Below are 23,005 nucleotides of genomic sequence, written 5' to 3'. Positions count from 1 at the left end.
CCTGTCACGTTGCTGTTCGGCACGTTACAGGGTAAGAGGGGGGGGGGGGGGGAGTTTCCTGGTCCCACGCCCTGGAATATTGGGCGTGTGCACGGCAGAAATTCCCCCGCCATAGAGTACGTCACTGTGCGCGTCTCTGTTGGTAAGACTTCCGTGAGCTGTTCAGGTCCATATGATGGATCTGTTTCAGGGAGTGGTCAGGGCTCCTCCTCACGAGGCTCCTACTCGGGCCTTCTGTGAGTTGGGACTCTCCTTCCATGTGAGGGAGCCTCCTCAGAGTGCAGAGCCTCCTCCTCAGATTGTCAAGGTCAGTAGAACTTCAAAAAGGAGTCCTGCTCTATTGTGTGTGTATTCGATTCAATTCGATTATTGAGTGTGTATGGGTTCAGTGCCTCCTCCTCGGAGAGCCCTAAACCAATATTTTACATGGCTCAATGTTGCAATATATTCTTTTCAATCTATACAGCTCGCGTGGGAAGTCTCTCTGGGGATTTCCGTCTCCTCCCTATGGGAGGGTGGTGGGATGTAAAAATGTAAACTATTTTTACCCTCAGCGGCGTCACGAGGGATTCATGTCGGTCTGTGTTCTTTCTTTTTTGGAATAAAAAGAGGAAGGTACATGAAGCACGACGGCTCCGTGTCGTTCTCCCAGGCGACTTGGAGGAACAATGTTTGGTGTCTTGCTAGACTATCCATTGATGTGTTTGGGTCTCGACGCATACATAGTGCTGGCTCAGGTGTGTTTCTGTGACAGAATCACACCGGGGCTAAGTGCACCTTGGTTGCTTGTTAAAACAGCGTTTTTATAGGGCAACTGGGATGGAGTTTTGTCTCTTCCGAGCGCCAGTTTACTAGGTTGTCTCGATGAATTCTCGTTCATATCTGGGGGATGTTAACGGAATAGATCTGAACATAGGTAGAGGGGTCTCACGCCCTTGGGGTGGGCCACTGAGCACGGGCTAAATGGGGACCGTCTGGGTGGCGCCCTCTTTTGATGTTTTAGATCGACACGCATACCTACCCCCTCTCCTGGAGTGAGCAGGTCAGCGTGGTTAGGACACGGGACTGGTCTGGTCACGCTGGTCCAGGTCAGTTAACCCGTTGTCCGCCAGGGATGCAGATCTGCTGTTTTGGTACCCTGAGGGACTTGTGCTTTTTTCGGGGGGAAAAATGCCAGGTCGGTCCGGGTGTCACAGGGTTAGGCGCTATGGAGACCCTTGTTGGGTACATATTGTACTCTGCACTATCGTAATGGCTTACGGCCATGCCAACCTGTACACGCCCGATCGCGTCAGATCTCGGCCGCTACGCAGGTTCGGTCCTGGTTAGTACTTGGTTGGGAGACCGCCTGGGAATACCAAGTGCGGTGTGCTTAGGGCTGGTTCTCCATTATTTTCACTCCTCTCTCACGCGTGGCGAAGAGGGGGCTGTTGGGGTGGTCTTGGACCTCCTCTGGTAACCCTGAGCTTCCCGTGCCGCCGGGCCCGGTCCGAAGTAATGTTCGTCGACCCGTAGGCCTGGAATAACCCTTTTTTGAAAACTGAAACACTTGTACTGCGGTATAGCCAGTGTAGGGCTGGGCGATATGGAAAAAAATCATATCGCGATAACGATATGATAATGTTATCATATTTCTCGATATCGATAATTATCGAATTGTTTCATAATACTTATGAAAGTATTAATTTTTTAAACAGATGTATGTTTATTTTGCAGCAATTCTTTGTCATTGCCGCCATCTTTAGTGTTACATCCCCTCACACTCCAGTTCTCAGGCTGCAGCTGGTTTAAAAGCGAAAGTAAACCGGCTTCTCTGCTGGCTGTGGCTCCAGGGGAGTTGAACAGTTCTGGCTCTGCTAGTTTATTTTCAATCTTTTGGCGCTTTTTTGGTGGACAAACCACCGCACATGTGCACCGTGACTCGTGACTGGAGTCTAGTTCTGCTAGCACACATAGCCTACTGTGTACAGACGGTTTCAAACTGTATTTTAAAATAGAAAGCAAACAAAATAAATGGACAAGAGAAAAATAAATCTCAATTTGGTCAGTATTGTCATTTGGACAAGCAAAGCCATTACTTTAAGTTGCAGGCAAGAAAGACAAGTCTGTCCACTGTCTCTGGTTTTAAAACTGCCCTGTTGCAGAAAAAAAAAAAAAAAAAAAAAAAAAAAAAATCGATATTTTTTTTTATTTCGATATTCAATATCGATTATTAGAAATATATCGCAATATTTATCGTTATCGTTATATCGCCCAGCCCTAAGCCAGTGTGTACCCGCAGGTGTGTTTTGGAGTTTTTTCTTGAGGGGTTATAGGAACAACCACCGCATAGGGTAACGACAGGGTGGTTGGTTCCCTGGTGTGTTGGAGCAGAGTCAACTCCTGGGTTACCCAGTTGAGTGTGCCCCTGCACGTTCATGACGTCTGCCAATCATGTCAGCCTTCTCTGCCTCATACCCTCTGGGTTTTTTTTTTGAAAGGATGCTTTGTCATGGTGATCAACAACGACAGCATACGCCCCTTCCGCCGGGGCGGCTGTTTTCAGCTGACTCCTTTGGCGCCTGTCTCGTCCGCAGTGCTCCAGGCTCAGGTTACAGCCTGTTGCCTGGTTTCCCCGGTGCGCTGCCTGCTTCCGTTGGTTAACCTTTTTTGTGTGCTTACGGCCATGCTGACTGCTTGTTCTGCAGGGTCAGTGTGCCAGGCGGTGTGCTATTGGGGGGAAAGGGCCCGCTCTTGAGAGGGGCCTTATCCGAATACGCTGGTGATGTGGGGGGCGGTGTCACTAAGTGACCACCTGGTGGGGTCTTGATGCCTGGCGTCATTGACCTCTCCGGGCCCCCGTTTTCCAGGGGATCCAGTCCCTTCGGTGGGTCTGGGTCTTCCTTCGCGCTCCGCTGCTACGGCCTTGCCACGGGTTGGGTTTGCTCTTGACCCCGTGATTTCTGGGGGCAGTAACAAGGTTGTTCCTTCCGTTCATTCCCGGGTGGCATGTGGGTTGTGCGTGTGTGTAGTCGTGGGGTCAGGCCACGGTCTGCTCACCCTGTGCATTGAGTTGCTTGAGTGCCTCTTCGCACGGTCGGATCCGTCGCCCTCCCGTGATCCTCCAATAGGGGGGGTGCCCTCCATTAGGGGGGGTCAGGGGGGCTCGGTCCTCCCTGATCTGATGGTTGTGGGGGGCCTCAACGGGGTACATTTGTCGGCCGATGGCTCTCGCTCGGCCTCCCTTGTGCATAAGTGACGCCGAGCAAGATCCATTACGAAACAGAACGATAGGTTATAACTATAACCAAGTTCTGTGAGTAATGGTGACGCTCGGCGTCAGACGCCGCTGCAGCCCTTGATCTCACCTTGTGGTGAAAGCTTGGGAAGTAGGCGAGTAGGTGGCCACACACCTGCTTATGAAGGTAAGCTGATAGGGCTGTGGTCAGACGAATGTTGGGATGTAAAGGTACATTGAGGAATTTTGTATTCAGTGCGCGTGCACGAGCGAGGTATAGTGCATAAGTGACGCAGAGCGTCACCATTACTCACAGAACTTGGTTATAGTTATAACCTATCGTTACAGTGGGTGACAATATTGTCACAAGGAAAGATGAAATTCCATCCTAGAGGCAAATCTTTCCTGTGACAAAATGGCATCCAATGTAATCAAAGAAATCAATCAATGAACTAGATTCCTGTACCGGATCTCCTCTCTGGTAAACAAGAATACCCTGAAGACTCTGGCAGGAGCACTCATTCAAGAGTACTACGACTATGCTTGCACCTCATGGTACCAAAGCACCTCAAAGGCACTAAAAACAAGACTACAAACATCACAAAACAAACTGGTCAGACTACTACTTGACCTTACTCCTAGAACCCACCTCACCCCTGCCCACTTTGACAACCTAGGATGGCTTAGAGTAGATGACAGAGTACACCAACTTGCAATGGGCCTGGTCTACAAGATACACTACACGACTAAGGTACCCATGTTGTACATGTCAAAATACTTCCCAAAGGTCAGTGAATACCACGATCACAACACCAGAGGGAGCTCCACAAATCATGTTCAACACACAAACAAGGGACTAAACACGTTTCGCAATTATGCCACATCAATGTGGAACGCCCTACCCAAAGCTGTAAAGGAATGTGAATCACTACCCACTTTCAAAACCACTCTCAAAGAACACCTACGGGAGACTGCAATTCGAAACTGGCCCCTGTAAATGTCTAAACCCAACCCCCTCCAATGTACAGTTTCCCACCCCACCTACCGAACCCCCCACCCCACCTACCCAACCTCCTCCAATGTACAGTTTCTTCCCCCTCAAATGTATATACAGACTCCTTTTGTACAGAAACAGTACTGTATATTTGTAGATCTGGTATGTCATAAATGTCTAGATGCAACAGTACTGTCTACCTGTATGTCATGTATGTCATAAATGTTATGATGAATTGAAAATGGGTGACCCTGATGTAAACAAGATGAAAGTCTTTCTCTGGTCTGCATCCCCTTAACACTTTCCCCGCCAATCACATTGTATGACGTGTTTCAAGTTCATGCGAATTCTTCCAATCCACGGCATACAACGTTATTAAGATCATATTTCATATTTTCGCCATGGTATTCATATTTCTCTCACGGAGCCTGGTCTGATGCTGTGTGAGCCGGCACAACTGTGCAACGCTTCAATACTGCCCCCTGGTGGATGATCGGCGAGTTGCCAAACCGGAAATGCCGGTTGGATATCGGTGCGTCTCCTAAATCCGTCCGGCGACTCGCATATCGTCGCAGGACTCTAGCCACACACCGTGGATATGGATCGCTGCCATAACTCAATAATCGACATGATTTGGGTGTGTATTAGTATTATACAAACCGGAAATGGATCTAGTCGATCCCCATCAAATAACTGGGATCTTTTTGCTCCAGTCTCATCGCCCAACGGTAAGAGGAGGCTGACGTTATTTTCAGCCTGTTTGTTTATTATTATCCATACAAACTGCTCTGATCTATATATCACCCATACTACATAATGCATTTAACGACGATCACGGAATTATAAACGACCCCCCCCCCCCCCGTTCACCCGCGCATTATCAGTCATAACGTTTAGGACCATGTACAGTTGAAATTTTTTATATAGTTTGGATCGGTAACAAACGGCATTTGATCATCTATATATGCATTTATGCCTATATCTCACGTTCTAGGAATTACTGCAGAAAACGATAAAAACATATTTATATTCTAGACGGTATTTTCGTATGAATGTGTAAAACGTTCCTACATCCTGAACGATAGATAATCGATGTTGAATGGGCCATAGTAATGGCAATTTAGCAATACAATTTAAAAAGTTATAGCCCTGCAAAGAAGGTGAACATCTCCATAGACTTACAGTGCTGGCAGAGAATGGTATAAGATGACCAAACTCTGTGGCAGTTAATGTGTTGAGCTGTACTGTATTGTACCCATTCTGCAATCTGTTAATAAAATGTTCAATCAATCAATCAATCAATAAAATAGATTTTTCTTTATCATAGTTACACAACTGAATCATCAACAGGTGATTTTCATTCAAGTTGCACAATAAACAATATAGTTGTCAGAACACTTCAAACCATAGCTTCAAACGCATCAAATACTTCACTATGATTGTCATCATCACTGTCAATGCTGAGAAACATTAAATATCTTTTATATATGTTTGTGTTCAATTGTATCTGAATCGGGAGATTCTCTTCTCTCTGTCAAAATGTAAAGTGTATCTCTCCATCGCATACAGGCTGGCAGTGTGCGGAAGTAAGAATATATATAGAATATTTCAATTCGTTTTCTCTAAGAAATGCATATCTGTGTCCAATGCAAGAGGCTGCGGTCTCGACTCCCGGAGTCAGCATTGCTTGAGGCTTGGGCCGATCGTCATACTAACTCGTTTGGCTGGGTTAGAAGGAGGGCAAGCCGTGGGTGGTAATCTGGCGTTGTGGATAGGTCAGGTCTGGGCGCCTGCTCAGCGAAAGACAGGAAATGGTGAAGGCAGCGTGACCTCCCATGCGTTACACTTCACCAATGAGAGTCCTCGCTGCCAGGTGAAAAAAGAGCCACTGGCTGTCTCCACATGTGTTGGAGGAAGCGTGCGGATGACTTCAGGGTTCCCTTGTACCGACCAGTAGGAGGAACATGCGCACAACAACCAGGTAGGGGAGGGGGGGAATTGGCATAACGACTAAATTGGGATGGGGAGAAAAATTGAAAATCGGGCAAAACAAATAGTAAAAAATAATAAAATGCATATCTGTTCTATATATTGAACTATTTCTATATTTCCTATAGTTTCTCTATCTACTCTAGTGCGCTGCCCAGAATGGGCCATCAGACAGACAACGCATAACGGACGATAGAGAGAGGCGCTTGTGGAGATATCTATATGATGGAGGGGCCTTTTGTGTTTGAGGTAAATTGGAGATATTGGTCCAAATATGAAGGCAACACCAACATGCATTCATTCTCTCAGTCTAGTGTTTTTTATTAAACTTTCCGCTGTGATCACCTTTTCCTCTAACAGAATAATCAGCTATTTTGTCATTGTCAGCTCTGTTTTGTCTATGTTTTTACAGTGTGAATTAAATATATTTCTGTGATAAAAAATAAAGCCTCTGTTCCTCTCCTTCCTTTAATGGAAAACCTGTGTGGGGATTTAACTCAGTTAAACTGAAAGATTTGCTTCTGAAATAAGAGAGAATGCTTTGTGCAACATTTTGTGTTGCACAATGGACCAATGAAAGCAGCTATCCCCACTGAGTCTAATGGCGCCACCCGCGAGTCTCTATGACAATCAATTCACAAGATACGGAAAAGGGGCGGGACTTAAGTGTAGGGCCGGGGCAAACCTAGACCAATGAAAGCAGCTATCCCCACTGAGTCTAATCGTGCCACCCGCAAGTCTCTATGACAATCAATTCACAAGATATGAATAAGGGGCAGGACAGGACTTAAGTGTAGGGCCGGGGCAAACATAGACCAATGAAAGCCGATATGAGTCCAATGGTGCCACCCACGAGTCTCTTGAGTCTTCTTGAGATATGAAAGGGAGTGTGGGCGTGGTTTCAGAATAGGGGCGTGTTTAACCCAGACCAATTCATGTTTCAAAAATAAAAATTATTTATCCTTTATTTATCCAGGAATGTCCCATTGGCAGGCCCGGACTGGCCATCGGGAGCACCGGGAGTTTTCCCGGTGGCCTAGCCTGCACAGATAAAAAAAAAATTATATAAAAAAAAAATATATATATATAAAAAAAAAAAAATATTATATATATTTTTTATTATCATTTTATTAATTTTTTTGCCAGGCCATTGTTTCTAGTTGTGGCGGCGGCGCGGCGCGATAGTTATATAACCTAGGTGGGTGGGGAACAACCAGGATTTCACTGTCTGCGAGTTGGAGAACTATCTGACTCTCTCTCCCTCACGTGGATCTCACACACACACAATGGAGCCGTGCTGCCGCTTTTGATTAGTGGAGGCGGGACCAGGCGATACAACTGATTGACAGCGGAGGCGGCGAATGGAATGGCAGATGGCACTCAGATGCAGAATAACAGTCAATTAACGTTGATGTCAAGATGGACAGTGGAAAAAAGATAAAGGGTGGAGGAGAGAGGGATAAAACAAAGAAAAAAAAGGAGATGCTGCTAAATCCGGCAACATTTATCCGATGTTTTCTTGCACCAAGGTCAAGGAACCAGCAGGTTAGTCAGTGATAAAAATAAACATGTGGATGTTAGCTAGCTAACGTTACCATGCAATGCATCATCTCCCCTGTCAAAAGCCCAATGTTAAATCTGCCAAGAAACAAATAAATAATTTAACCCTTGTATCTGAAAACTAAAGTGTTATACTCTTACCATATTAGGGGACTAAATTGAAAAACGCCATAAAAAGATTATATGTTGAAATAATTTCACACTTTCTTTTCCATAAATATTTTATTCAACTTCAGATTAAAAACGAAATACTCCCACTTTTCTGAAAGGAGTTGTTAAATCTGACATTACAAAAAACAATATGTGGTGGTTATGATTGGGGCTGAAGTTGAATAAACAATTTATAAAAGAGAGTCAAAATAATTCCAAGATAATTCAAAGATTACACACCTTTGCCACATATATTGGCTACAAACATAATCACTGCAAAGTTATCAAAAAAATAAGAATCTGATCAGACACAAGGGTTAAGTTGTTGTTCCCTTTCTAATTTCCTCAAAAACATCTAGTCTAGTTAATGTGATCAATATTATTTGACAATTGATGCTTTTTGTTGGAAATTTCAGTCAGTGAGCTCATACTTTGAGCTCATTTTATAGTTAAAATGATTGAGACAACGCAATCTTCTGTCTTTGTTGTGCATGCATGCGTGTGCTCACCACACGCGATACATGTGTCACTATTCTGGCAGTGGCTACTGTTATTATAGTATTGTAATGAAAGGTCTGTTATTTAATGTTTGTGTAAATGGCTATTTTAACTGTTGATGGGTAGTGCATCAATAAAGTGAATATGGTATTGTGCTCTTGCTCTGTTTGAATAGGTGGAGAGAGTGGTTAACTGTATTATAATAGTAAATAGAAAAATATGTTGTGCTCTTGCTTTTTTCTTTTTGAAGGTGGAGAGAGTAGCATTGCTAGTGCAACAACAGTTTTATTTTAGGTTCATAACAGTACATTGTACTAAGCAATTGTTGGCTCATTAGTTTGTGATTCACATGCACTAAAATTCACCAGAATGCAGAAAATTAAGTCTTTGTAACAAAAAAAATCCTGTTGGGGGACCCCCAGACCCCCCGCTTAAAAAGTGGCCTGATTGGGGCTATATTTCGCGCTATATCTCCCGGTATGAATAATTTCCCCAGTCCAGCCCTGCCCATTGGAGATACAATATCTCTTCTTCTTGTATAAGTCTGTACTGAGTTGATTGACAGACACCTCCCATAGTTGTGTGTCTGTTAGTGATGTTAAGATTCACCGATTTGCATCGGTACACCGGCATTAACGTTCAAGATGCGAGTGCACCGGTGGGAAAAGTGCGCATCGGCTACAATTCAGGTTGAACTCGCGATGCATCTATTGTAGCGTTATTGCATCGGTCAAAACCGATTCATTCATATAATTTCCTCTCATCCACTTCTGTCAGCACTCAGCAGAGACTATCTTTGCTTCGCTACTACGGAAGGCAAGAGCCGCGTCACAGTTATCAACAAACAGTGGAAGTCGAGAAGACCAACTGGCTAACGTTAGCCACTGTTAGCTGCTCAGCTAACGCCAAACTATCTAACGTTAACTAACTAACGTGACTCCGCAACACCAGTTGCATTAGTGAGGAAATGGGCGGGGGGGGTATATTGAAGTGGCTTGACAACAGATGTTCAAAGATAACTTCACATTTATTGGCAATTAGTTTCTTTATATCGCTTCCTCCAGGTTCCAACTGTGTTGACAAAATGCCATTCTGGTGTGGTCAGCTACGGCACATCAGAACGCTCAAATTCAAACGCGCTCTCTCTCTCTCTCTCTACGTTCAATGATTTAAAGTGGCCAAACGTTACAATATAAATACTAACTGGATAGTTGATGATAAACATTTAATTTCATGATCTGAAATATTATAAAATCATTAAGTCTGCTATAAGCCATTATCCCTTTGTGTGTGATTATTATTTTCTCATAAATTGTGTGTTTTTAGAAACACAGTACTGTGCAAAAGTCTTAGGCACCCAAGAGTTTTTATATAAATTGTCTTGGTATAAGAGGTCATGGTGTTTGGTCCCAGCAATGGGCATGTGTCGCCTCCTGGTGACTTGGGCCCTCTTGGGCTTTTTGTGAAGCCAACAGTCACCAACCTAGGGGTAAAATTTGATTGTGACCTAAAGTTGGACAAGCAGATCAATACTGTGGTGGGAAGGAGTTTTTTCCAACTTAGGAGGCTGTCCAAGGTCAAACCCTTTTTATCCCGTTCCGTTTTTGAAACGGTTATCCATGCTTTTATGACCTCTCGCCTTGATTACTGCAATGCCCTGTACGTGGACGTCAGTCAGGCCTCCCTCTCTCGTTTGCAGTTGGTGCAGAACGCCGCTGCCCATCTGCTGACGGGAACGCGGAAGCTGGAGCACATTTCCCCTGTGCTGGCTGCCCTCCACTGGCTGTGACACATTGTACTGTTTTTATTGTGTGCTTTTATAATTTTTTTATGTTTTATCCTATGTTTGTGGACTTGTACAGCATTTTGGTCAACTTTGTTGTTTTAAATGTGCTTTATAAATAAAGTGGATTGGATTGGATTACAGTATATTATTTAATTTTTAATAATAATATAAGCTGCATATAAGGAATACAACCAAATCCTCTTTCATACCATAGAATTGTATCATTATTTTGCATTGTGTTGAATCGCATCTTATCGCCCCGAATCGCATTATATTGAATCAAATCATATCGAACAGTTAACTGTATCTCAACAGGGGTGAATCGTATCGCATCGCCCGGTGCTTCAAATGTATCGTTAATGTATCGTATCGTTGGCAACGTATCGAGATGCGCATCGCATCGGCCTCAGTGATGGAAATGCACATCAGGGGCGGGGCTAGGGGGTGGCTACTTGGGCTCAAGCCCCGAATGTTTTCTGAAAAGCCCTGAATCTACTTTAAAAAGAAAATAATAATAATAATAATTTTTTTTGGACAATTAATCATTGTTACATGAAAATATGTTTGCACCAGATTTAGCAGAAGCTCATTTCCATCTGTAGTCTATCCAGCTGCTAACTGTATTTGAGTGAGTTAAGTCTTGGTGTTATGGTAGACTCAGATTAAGCTTTAAATCACAATCAACAAGTTGACAAAAACATAATTCTTCCACCTTAGAAACATAGCTAAAGTACGGCCATTTATAAATCAAAAGGACACTGAAAACCAGATCCATGCCTTTATCTCAAGCCGACTCGACTACTGTAATGCACTCCTTACCGGCCTCCCGAGAAAATACGATGATAACTATTTTATTGCAATGCACTATTGCATTATTTTATTCTATTTTACTAACTATTTTATTGCACTGCACTATTTTACTTTGTATCAGTGATAATCAAACCGTAAACAAAACTATTAACACTTTGGCGACCACAGTCTTGCAGCGATTTATGCCTCAGAGGACAGAGGTTTGTTTACAAACCGATGTACTTTCTAAGAGCTATATATATAATTTATATTATTGCTATCTGTCCATTCTCATTGTCACTTGAGTGCATAAACCGTGCCTTCATAATGGCTTAAAGAAAATAAAAATCCATCGGTTGGTTGTCATTTTATAGCGTCGTGAATATAAGGTTTATCGCGCTTTTCGTCTCGTCTTTTTTCCACGAAGCTAGATAATAGGCTAAACGTTGGCGCCGTTATATCAAATGCCATTTCTGCTGTATATATACGAATGAAATAAAACAAACTGCGTAGCATCCGGACTATTACAGAGCATCTATGGATAAAATGGGGGCGGCGTGGAACGCCGAATAGTATTATTGATTAGCAATAGAGTGTGCGTTCAGGTAGCCAATGTCAGTGATCAATCACGTTAGGTTTTAAAACAATGTCCAATCCAGCTGTAATTTGGGGGAATAGTATCCTACCGTCAGGCCATTTGATCGCCGGAAGCATTTCTTCATTAGTCATCGGATTCTGGTAGATCGATATGTCCATTGGCTAATCATAAATCCCATTATTCCAGGCTGAAATATGCGTTCGGTAACGGCATCAAAGATGGAGGGTCTTCGTTTGGAATCGAGGCTCATGTGGGCTGATCCGCCCACAGACTGTAAAAGATTATTTTTTTTACAATCGCCCTCAATGATACTGCAGTGGAGCGATGGCGCCCCTAAGCGGATCTGGCCGGTATTGCATGTTTCGAAAATCAAATATGTGGGTAGGTCATGCATCTCGATCGTGGACGTTAATAGCGTTATAAATATGGAATAAAACAATAACAACTTGCCACGGCTATATACGTGGCTCTGGTCCACAACGCATGGAATCGAAACACGTATATGTATACGTGGACGGTCCTTAAAGTGTTAACACTTTCAGCGACAGATGGCGCTGCCTACTGTTACTGTTGAAAGGCCAGCGCCTTTTAACATGGGGATACGTGGCTGTGTTTGCAGGCCTAAAGCTATATTATATATTATAGCTATGGATCTAATAATATAGTTGTGAGGTTTTGCCCGCTGCTCACCACCTTTTCTCTGTTTCTTTAAAGCCTACTGTTAGAAATTCCCTTCTCACTCACTCTCTCTAGCCCCCACCCTCTCGTTCTTTACTCTCGTTTACTCTCAGTGGCCACACCTGGACTATTATCAATTACCTCTCGCACCTGTGGTGGCAGGCTAATTAGTTCCCCTGTGGGCTTTAAATACCAGGGCTCTTCCCCTCGTTTCGGGTGGGGTCGTGTTGTATTCATGCTGAGTCATATTCTCTAACATCTAGACTCTTTCGGGAGATCCTCTGGTCTACCAATGCTGTAAGATGGATCTCTCCAGCCTTGAGATGTTTGCTCCAGCCTTCGTCTGCTGTCGCCGTAGCCTGTGGAGGAGACTGTTCTGCGCTCCCTGTAACTTCCACGGGAGGCACCCCAGCGTTCCACTGCAGACCCCAGCGCAGCTGTTCGTCCTGACGCACATCTAGACCAACGCGCATCTCCCGGACCCTCGGGCTTGGCACGCTCTCCAGTCACCAGCGCGCAACGCGCATCTTCAAGGGCTTTGGCCACCTGTCGCCGTTTGCCTGGAGGGAGACATTGTACTGCGCTCTCTAATTCTCTACGGGAGGTATTCCAGTGTTCCACTCCAGACCAGCGCGCCAGATGCGCTCAAGCCTTCGCCACCTGCCGCCGTTTGCCTGGAGGGAGACACTGTACTGCGCTCTCTAATCCTCTACGGGAGGTATTCCAGTGTTCCACTTCAGACCTTCGAGCTTGGCACGCTCCTCCGTACCAGCGCACAGACGCGCATCTTCCAGACCTTCGAGCTTGGCACGCTCCTCCGTACCAGCGCACAGACGCGCATCTTCCAGACCTTCGAGCTTGGCACGCTCCTCCGTACCAGCGCACAGACGCGCATCTTCCAGACCTTCGAGCTTGGCACGCTCCTCCGTACCAGCGCACAGACGCGCATCTTCCAGACCTTCGAGCTTGGCACGCTCTCCAGACCTCAGCGCGCCGACGCGCATCTTCTAGACCTTCGTGCTTGGCACACTCCTCCTCGCAGACGCACCCCGATGCGTCTCTCTGTTCCGACGCGCACACCAAGGTGTGGCGCGCACTCTGTTCCTCGGCTCCGACAGCGGCTACCCGGTGGACGACACCCTCGCCACCGCCACTGTTCCGACGCGCACACCAAGGTGTGGCGCGCACTCTGTTCCTCGGCTCCGACAGCGGCTACCCGGTGGACGACACCCTCGCCACCGCCACTGTTCCGACGCGCACACCAAGGTGTGGCGCGCACTCTGTACCTCGGCTCCGACAGCGGCTACCCGGTGGACGACACCCTCGCCACCGCCACTGTTCCAGCTCTCTGTTCCGACGCGCACACCAAGGTGTGGCGCGCCACTCTGTTCCTCGGCTCCGACAGCGGCTACCCGGTGGACGACACCCTCGCCACCGCCACTGTTCCAGCACTCTGTTCCTCGGCTCCGACAGTCGGCTACCCGGTGGACGACACCCTCGCCACCGCCACTGTTCCAGCACTCTGTCCCTCGGCTCGGACAGCCAGCCACCCGGTGGCGATGCCCTCGCCCCGCTGCTGTCCCTGTACCTTTACGCATACGCCTGGGTGAGTTTTGATTGTGATGTCACTCACTCAGCGTAGTGCCCTTGCCCCCGTTCCCGCTGCTGTCCCTGTACCTTTACGCATACGCCTGGGTGAGTTTTGATTGTGATGTCACTCACTCAGCGTAGTGCCCTTGCCCCCGTTCCCGCTGCTGTCCCTGTACCTTTACGCATACGCCTGGGTGAGTTTTGATTGTGATGTCACTCACTCAGCGTAATGCTTTTTGCCCCCGTTCCCGCTGCTGTCCCTGTACCTTTACGCATACGCCTGGGTGAGTTTTGATTGTGATGTCACTCACTCAGCGTAATGCTTTTTGCCCCCGTTCCCGCTGCTGTCCCTGTACCTTTACGCATACGCCTGGGTGAGTTTTGATTGTGATGTCACTCACTCAGCGTAATGCCCCTTGCCCTCGTCCCGCTGCTGTTCCTGTACCATTACGCATACGTCTGGGTGAGTTTTGATTGTGATGTCACTCACCCAGCGTATTGCCTCCTTTAGTTCTCACTTAGTTATTAGTTTGGACATTTCATCTCCCACTCTGTTTTGTTCTCTCGTGGATATTATTTTGGACATTTCATCTCCCACTGTGTGTTTGTTCACACGAAGATAGTATTTACTTTGTTACTTTGTTATTTGGACTGTTCTGCATCTGCTCTGTTTGTTCCCTTTGAATATTAACCCTCTCCTCTGTTCTGCAGAGCGGCCCAGATGTTTTCCCACCAGTCCCCAGTTCCTCCCTGTCCCCAGCCCGCCTCCGCGGTTCTCTGTCCCCAGTTCCTCCCTGTTCCCCAGCCCGCCTCCGCGGGCCTCAGTCCCCTCTGCCCCTAGTTCTCCCCTTCTAGTTCCACCTAGTTCCTGGTCCCAAGTTCTCCCCTTCTAGTTCCACCTAGTTCCTTATCCCTAGTTCTCCTAGTCTCTAGTTCCTCTGTTCCCTAGGCGTTCCCTTAACCTTCCCTTAGGCGTTCCCTTACCTTCCCATAGTGTTCCCTTTTCCTGCCCGCCTCTTAAAGGCACTTTACCTTCCCCTCTTGTGTTATTCCAGTGATTTGTGTTTTCTCCCTTAAAGGGACAGTGCCCTTTTTCCCTGTTCTAAATAAATATCTGTTTCTTGGCAAACCATCATACCTGTCTTGTGTTGTGCGATTGGGGTCGGTTACAAACCATAACAATAGTCGATTGTCATTGAGTTTCTTCCGGTCAAGATGCAAAAAACAGATAATTTTTCCATCCATACATTTCCGTTTTATACCGTCGTGAATATGAGTGTAGTTTCAGGGTGGTCTGGTGTCATTTCCAAAATGCTTCGTAATGGCCGGCAACGTGTATTCTAGTAAACGCGTTATCGTTTCTTTCCTGGACTAGCTACTGTCCTCAAATCAAATTTAGATTATCGGTATTATGTTTCATCATGGATGCATGAAGGGGGGGGGCGCCCCTCTGTGCTTTGATCGCAACCAACGGAACACGCCACACACACACACACACACACACACGCCCCGATCAGCATGAAGGAATTATTGGATCAACGCAATATTGATACCATATAGTCCTTACCTTGACCAGGATCTGTCCCGAAAAGAATATTCCAATTATCTGATCGCCATTCCAAGTAATGATGTCGATCAAGGTGCCAACATAATCCAGCATTGAACATGAACCCGACCCTCATCGATGCATGCGTTTAAAGATTTTGGCTTGACCGAGTAGTTAGACCCCGCCCGCAGGCCGCAGCTCGGCCCAGACACCAAGCCACATCGTTTTAAAATGGAATACAATAGTGGCCGCAAGGCGTTAGGCGGCTGTATTGGACTTTTGAGATCTCAGACCCATCCCCAGTGATAACACAGGCTGCCGGCATGTCTTTATGAATGGAAATATCGAATAAAAGAAACAACGATGAAAACATGACTATACTCTGGTTTTCGGGGGTTCTGGCGCTCAACGTTCGGCGAGTTAACCCTAGATCTTAGATCCTAATATGAAAAACGATGTGATTTAATGTTATATGTCTTACCTTGACTTTGTCTATTTTGCTGCTATCTATTTTATGCTTTATGTCTGCACTTTATGCTTTGGTCTTGATCTGCCAATGTTGTGCTCATTTTATGCCTGTCTTTTTTTACTGCTGTGAAGCACTTTGAGCTGCAATTCTTGTATGAAAGGTGCTATACAAATACAGTGTATTATTATTATTATTATTATTATTATTATTATTATTATTATTATTATTATTATTATTATTATTATTATTATTATTATTATTATTATTATTATTATTATTATTATTATTATTATTATTATTATTATTATTATTGTTTGCTTCATTAATTAAAGGGTGTGCATTTAAGTGTTCTCTGGTATAAGTGGTATAAGTTAAAGGTTGTGGTGTCGAAGTAAAAAAAAGCCCCGGATCTCCTACAATCTTAAATCCGCCCCTGATGCACATCCCTAGTGTCTGTGTGTTTCTCCAGTGGAAGTGTATGAGGCTCATTCATGGTCCGGTCTCTTTAACTCAATGGGGGCCATCCACGTAATATTACGTGATTGCCCGACAACCGTTGGGTGCCAGACCACGTAATATTACGTGTTTAATTCATTATTATTTTTTTTATTTAAATATCCTATTTAATGCCAGGGACCAGTATGTTGCCGTTACATGCAGTAATTATGTGCCGAGGGTGCAGTACCGGCCAGATTCTCCCAGGTGGCGGTATCGAGCTGCAGTAAACCCTGTCCCAGACCCTTGTGTTATACTGTAAGGCAGTGGTCACCAACCCGTCGATCTTGATCGACTGGTCGATCTTTGAGACCGTCGCTTTAGATCTTTCCCTGAAAAAAAATGTAAAAGAAAAAAGAAAAAGAAAAAAATAATAATCTTTCCCTGAGAGTCCACATTACAGTTCTACTTTTGTTTTGATGTGAAACGTGATGCTGCATAAGATTACTGCACTTAGCACTGACTGAGAAAGTACATATTACAGTTCTACTTTGACAAACATATTACAATTAGCATTTTCTAATGTTAATAATATGAGAGTCCACATTACAGTTCTACTTTTGTTTTGATGTGAGAAGTGATTCTGCATAAGAGGACTGCACTTAGCACTGACTGAGAAAGTACACATTACAGTTCTACTTTATAAAATGCTAATTGTAAATATGTTTGGCAATGTTAATTAATAGGAGAAGGTCCACATTACAGTTCTACTTTTGTTTTGATGTGAAAAGTGATGCTGCATAAGAGGACTGCACTTAGCACTGACTGAGAAAGTACACATTACAGTTCTACTTTATAAAATGCTAATTGTAAATATGTTTGTCAATGTTAATAATATGAGAAAGTCCACATTACAGTTCTACTTTTGTTTTGATGTGAAAAGTGATGCTGCATAAGATGACTGCACTTAGCACTGATTGAGAAAGTACATATTACAGTTCTACTTTGACGTTTTAATGTTGGACCAAAGCATTGCATGTAATTAGAATACAGGCAAATAAAAGTAATTTAGTTTAAAGTACAATCTTGGCTGTCTTTTTCTCTCAACGCTTCTTGCCTTCACCAAAAAAAAAAAGGTTATCTTGGGCTTAAAAAGGTTGGTGACCACTGCTGTAAGGTCTCCAGGCACAGATATTCAGTAGACGGCGAGGCTAGAGGTTCAATCAGTCGCATCGAAACGTCTATGCCCTGGCCATAATCGACATTGGATGTACCAGATGGCAATCAAACAATTAGAATATTATATTTCGAATACTCCCGGCCACAGGTTACTATCTGACGTAAATGCTGGCTTGATTGTGCAATGTTCTCATACCGATCCAGCTGATTCGCGTTTTTAGCATTCAATACTAATGCCGTTACTGGTAATCAATTATCAGAAACGACTTCCCCTGCCCCCCCCCCTTTCATGCATTCATGGTGGAACATAATACCGATCAAATGCATTTGAATTTTTAACTCTAGCTTGTGTAGGGCTGAAACGCCAATGGATTTAACATTAGTAGCTTAGCGCCTTATAAGTAGCCTTGCAGGAATTATCCCAGATCATCACTCATATTCATCACGATATAGAACGTGAACGTATTGATGAAAAAAATATTTCTTTATGGCATATTGAAGGGAAGGTTCATACTGTAGTGTAAATCGACAATGACATTGGATACATAGCTATAATATAGAATATAGTTATAGCTCTACAAACAAGGTGACACACTCCTATATTTTAAAGCATGGCATTGCTACGACAGGCCCGTCTAATAGCGTGGCACTGATTGAGTTAAGAGAATTCAGCTACATTCATGTGCAAAAAAGTTATGAAATCATATGGCCTTATTAGAAGGATTTCTTCTCTTGTGAATCACTCCTGTCTTTTGACACTTTATTATAGTTTGATATACCCATATTTATCGTATTATAATATTATTTGGGCCAGTACTTTTCCTACTTCTCTTCATAAACTTTTCATATTGCAAAATAAATTAATAAGGCTTGCCACTACTTCTAATTAATCTGCTCCTCATTTTAGGCAACTTAACTTAAAATACTATCAATATTTGATATTATTGTATACCAGATATGTATTGTTATGTTTAACTGCACCTTTAATTTATATTTATATCCTATTGTTTTCCATAATTCTTTCATGCCAAACTCCAGTATTCATTCTTATTACATGGCGTTTTCACATTCGCCAAAATGCTTGCTTGTGATTGGTCAATAGCGCTCGTCAGAGGTCCGTTATTACCCGAAAACGGACCTCTGCCGAACAATAATGATCGCTGTGCGCAGCTGTTTGCAATCAAGCCCACTACAACACTGTATCAGTGCTGCTCAGCATATGCACAGCTGCACTCAGTCATCAGTGCAATCAGACCACAGACCTGCCGGCTGCCGATAATAATAATCACTTTATTTGGGCTGACAGAGCCACAGAACAACTGTGTCTGCATTTGATCTCGTCTTGTCGATGGTGTACAATGAATTAGGTATATATTTGTTAGTAAGTTAGCCATGTAATAAGCGGGATAATGTATAGCCTATACTCGATCATTGTCGCAAAATAATTGACCTTCACTGACGTTTAAAACACCTCGGTTGCGCCTCTGGGTTCTAAACTCTGTGTCTGTCAATTATTTTGCGACAATGACCTCGTCATTAATACATTATCCCTTACATATCCAACAAGGCAATCAAATAATATTCATCATCATTTCTTCCACACAACATTAGGTCAGTTCAGTATAAGATTTAGAGTTCCTACAATTTGGAATTCAAAACGCTCTATAATAAAAAAAAAAAAGTGATAATCTATTTCATCACTCAAATCCAGGCTTAAATATTTGTTTTGACAAATTATTAATGTTGTTGTTTTTGTTATTATTATTATTATCATTATCTTAATATTATGAAAACATTTTAGGAACTTATTTTACTTTCACTTAAAAAGAAAATTATCCAATGATTTAATTCATGAGTTGAGGCCCCATATAGTCCCATCTGGGTCTCTTGCCTCTACTCAGCACCTTTAAATACACTTTCTCTCATGGTCAATGTTTAATTTTTACTGTTTTGCTGAAATAAAGAAATAGGTGTGTATGTGTAGCGTCACTGTCAAACAAATGCCAATCCTACGCTCTGGGAGGAGTAGCATTGTGAGAAAGTGGTGGAATAATAATAAAGAAGAATATATACGATAGATGACAAGAGTGTGTGTGACCTAAGTAAGTCACCTAATAAATTAACAATGCAGATGTAAACCACTGACAGTCATTATGTCAGAGGGAATGTGAGACTGTAAATATCAGCAGCTGAATATGATGTTATAGTTTAGAGTTACCTGAGCAGATCACGTTCAGGCTGAGAGAGGAAGAATCAGACCTCACTGCTCCTCTACACTCCCTCAGTGCAGACTCGGAGCCAGAACAGTCAGTATCAAACCACCATACAGGTTGTTTAGAACCATCACTCCATTCTGTTGAAACAGCAGGGCCACAATCCAGCTGTCTGCACACTACAGCTGCTGCCTTCATGGTCCATGATGATGATGCTCTCACGGCCTCTCCTGCAGGTCTCCAGACTCCCTGGTGGTTGATCTCCAGTCTCCCAGCACAGCGGCTACCTCCGTGCACCAACCTCACATCATCATGTTCTGCACAGAAACAAGAGAAACGACTACATTTAGAGGCATGTTTATCTGTAATAAAAAATGGGATGTCATTAAATGTGTTGCTCCTAAATGCTGATAAAACTGATTTTCATCCTTCTCTCTCATTTGATTGACACATCAAAGATCACCTTCATCTTCATAATATTTAAAACTTCTGATCTCTATTAACCCTTGTATGGTGTTTGCATTTATGTTACTCACCATGGGTCTGGTGGACCGACAACAATATAGGGATTTTAAAACCATAAATCCATAACAATTTATATAAAAATAGATGATATATGTTCATCTAAATTACAAGCAATTTAAACAGCATATATGCTTAATGTTTCGCATTTATCTCTGCTAGATCACATTTATGAATAAAAGTGCTATTTGTGATCAAATGTGATGTCTGTAAAAAGAAAATCCAGCATAATCGAGACATGAATTTAATAAATCAGGTTAATCTCGAAAGAGATAAATGAAACAAGGTGGAGGCAGACAGTGAAGGTACACAGTGAACCTCTCCCCCATGCTGCTATGATGCCCTCATTTCCCCAAGGGCATCAATAAAGGAATATCTTATCTTAGTGTTACCTACTGATTTGTCACTTTGAACTGCATGGCATCTGGCCTCCTTGTGTGTATTTTATGCATGTATCCATACCTATTATTAATATTATTATTAGGGCTTTAGATAGAAGTCTACTTGAATACATCACTATTATTATTATTATTATTATTATTATTATTATTATTATTATTATTATTATTATTATTATTATTATTATTATTATTATTATTATTATTATTATTATTATTATTATTATTATTATTATTATTATTATTATTATTATTATTATTATTATTATTATTAGGGCTTTACATAGAGGTTTACCGGAATACATCACTATTATTATTAGGGCTTTAGATAGAAGTTTACCTGAATACATGACTATTAATATTATGGCTTTAGATAGAAGTTTACCTGAATACATCACTATTATTATTAGGGCTTTAGATATAAGTTTACCTGGATACATAACTATTATTAATATTATCGCTTTAGATAGAAGTTTACCTGAATACATCACTATTATTATTAGGGCTTTAGATATAAGTTTACCTGAATACATCACTATTATTATTATTATTATTATTATTATTATTATTATTATTATTATTATTATTATTATTATAATTATTATTATTATTATTATTATTATTATTATTATTATTATTATTATTATTATTATTATTATTATTATTATTATTATTATTATTATTATTATTATTATTATTATTATTATTATTATTATTATTATTAGGGCTGTAGATAGAAGTGTACCTGAATACATCACTATTATTATTAGGGCTTTAGATAGAAGTGTAACACTGCTAACTAAACTATAATATAGAGCTATGTAACACTGCTAACTAAACTATAATATAGAGCTATGTAACACTGCTAACTATAATATAGAGCTATGTAACACTGCTAACTATAATATAGAGCTATGTAACACTGCTAACTAAACTATAATATAGAGCTATGTAACACTGCTAACTAAACTATAATATAGAGCTATGTAACACTGCTAACTAAACTATAATATAAAGCTATGTAACACTGCTAACTAAACTATAATATAGAGCTATGTAACACTGCTAACTATAATATAGAGCTATGTAACACTGCTAACTATAATATAGAGCTATGTAACACTGCTAACTAAACTATAATATAGAGCTATGTAACACTGCTAACTATAATATAGAGCTATGTAACACTGCTAACTATAATATAGAGCTATGTAACACTGCTAACTAAACTATAATATAGAGCTATGTAACACTGCTAATTAAACTATAATATAAAAATATGTAACACTGCTAATTAAACTATAATATAGAGCTATGTATCACTGCTAATTAAACTATAATATAGAGCTATGTAACACTGCTAACTAAACTATAATATAGAGCTATGTAACACTGCTAATTAAACTATAATATAGAGCTATGTTACACTGCTAATTAAACTATAATATAAAAATATGTAACACTGCTAATTAAACTATAATATAGAGCTATGTAACACTGCTAGCTAAACTATAATATAGAGCTATGTTACACTGCTAATTAAACTATAATATAAAAATATGTAACACTGCTAATTAAACTATAATATAGAGCTATGTAACACTGCTAACTAAACTATAATATAGAGCTATGTAACACTGCTAACTAAACTATAATATAGAGCTATGTAACACTGCTAATTAAACTATAATATAGAGCTATGTTACACTGCTAATTAAACTATAATATAAAAATATGTAACACTGCTAATTAAACTATAATATAGAGCTATGTATCACTGCTAATTAAACTATAATATAGAGCTATGTAACACTGCTAATTAAACTATAATATAGAGCTATGTAATACTGCTAACTAAACTATAATATAGAGCTATGTAACACTGCTAACTAAACTATAATATAGAGCTATGTAACACTGCTAATTAAACTATAATATAGAGCTATGTAACACTGCTAATTAAACTATAATATAAAAATATGTAACACTGCTAATTAAACTATAATATAGAGCTACGTATAACTGCTAATTAAACTATAATATAGAGCTATGTAACACTGCCAACTAGGGGTGTAAAGGTACACGTATCAGTACCAAACTGTTTCAGTGTGTACCGCACCGTACTGATTGGCTGTGTACCGAACGGCTGTGTACCGAACGAATACAACGGTATGTTAACCACTAACAACCGCCCACCAGGGGCTGTTTTTTTCACAATCTAATATAATTATTAAAAAATATATATATAATTAAAAGGCGATTATTAATTTCAATATAGAATATTCGTTGACAGCCCTACAAGTACAATTAGTTACTGCACACTACATAACCCCTGAGTGGAACATGGAAAGCCAAACTTTCCCCCACTGTACCGAAAACCCGTACCGAACCTTG

At 41.8% G+C, this 23,005-nt stretch overlaps 1 protein-coding gene across 1 annotated transcript in view; it reads right to left on the bottom strand.

Moving 5' to 3' along the window:
• The window catches only part of LOC311246271 (scavenger receptor cysteine-rich type 1 protein M130-like), a gene marked incomplete at both ends in the record, with an annotated part of 84,113 nt that extends 63,152 nt beyond the window's left edge, over positions 1–20,961 (bottom strand). The window contains 2 exons of the mRNA XM_084338478.1: positions 19,853–20,008; positions 20,952–20,961. Of these exons, the coding sequence (XP_084194604.1) occupies positions 19,853–20,008; positions 20,952–20,961 (166 nt within the window). The remainder of the gene's footprint in view (positions 1–19,852; positions 20,009–20,951) is intronic.
• Positions 20,962–23,005: the final 2,044 nt, after the last annotated feature.

Source organism: Notolepis coatsorum (assembly GCF_963971535.1).
Source record: "Notolepis coatsorum genome assembly, contig: SUPER_1_unloc_1, whole genome shotgun sequence".
NCBI classification, from domain to species: Eukaryota; Metazoa; Chordata; class Actinopteri; order Aulopiformes; family Paralepididae; genus Notolepis; species Notolepis coatsorum.
This window is presented reverse-complemented; position numbering and strand designations above follow the sequence as displayed.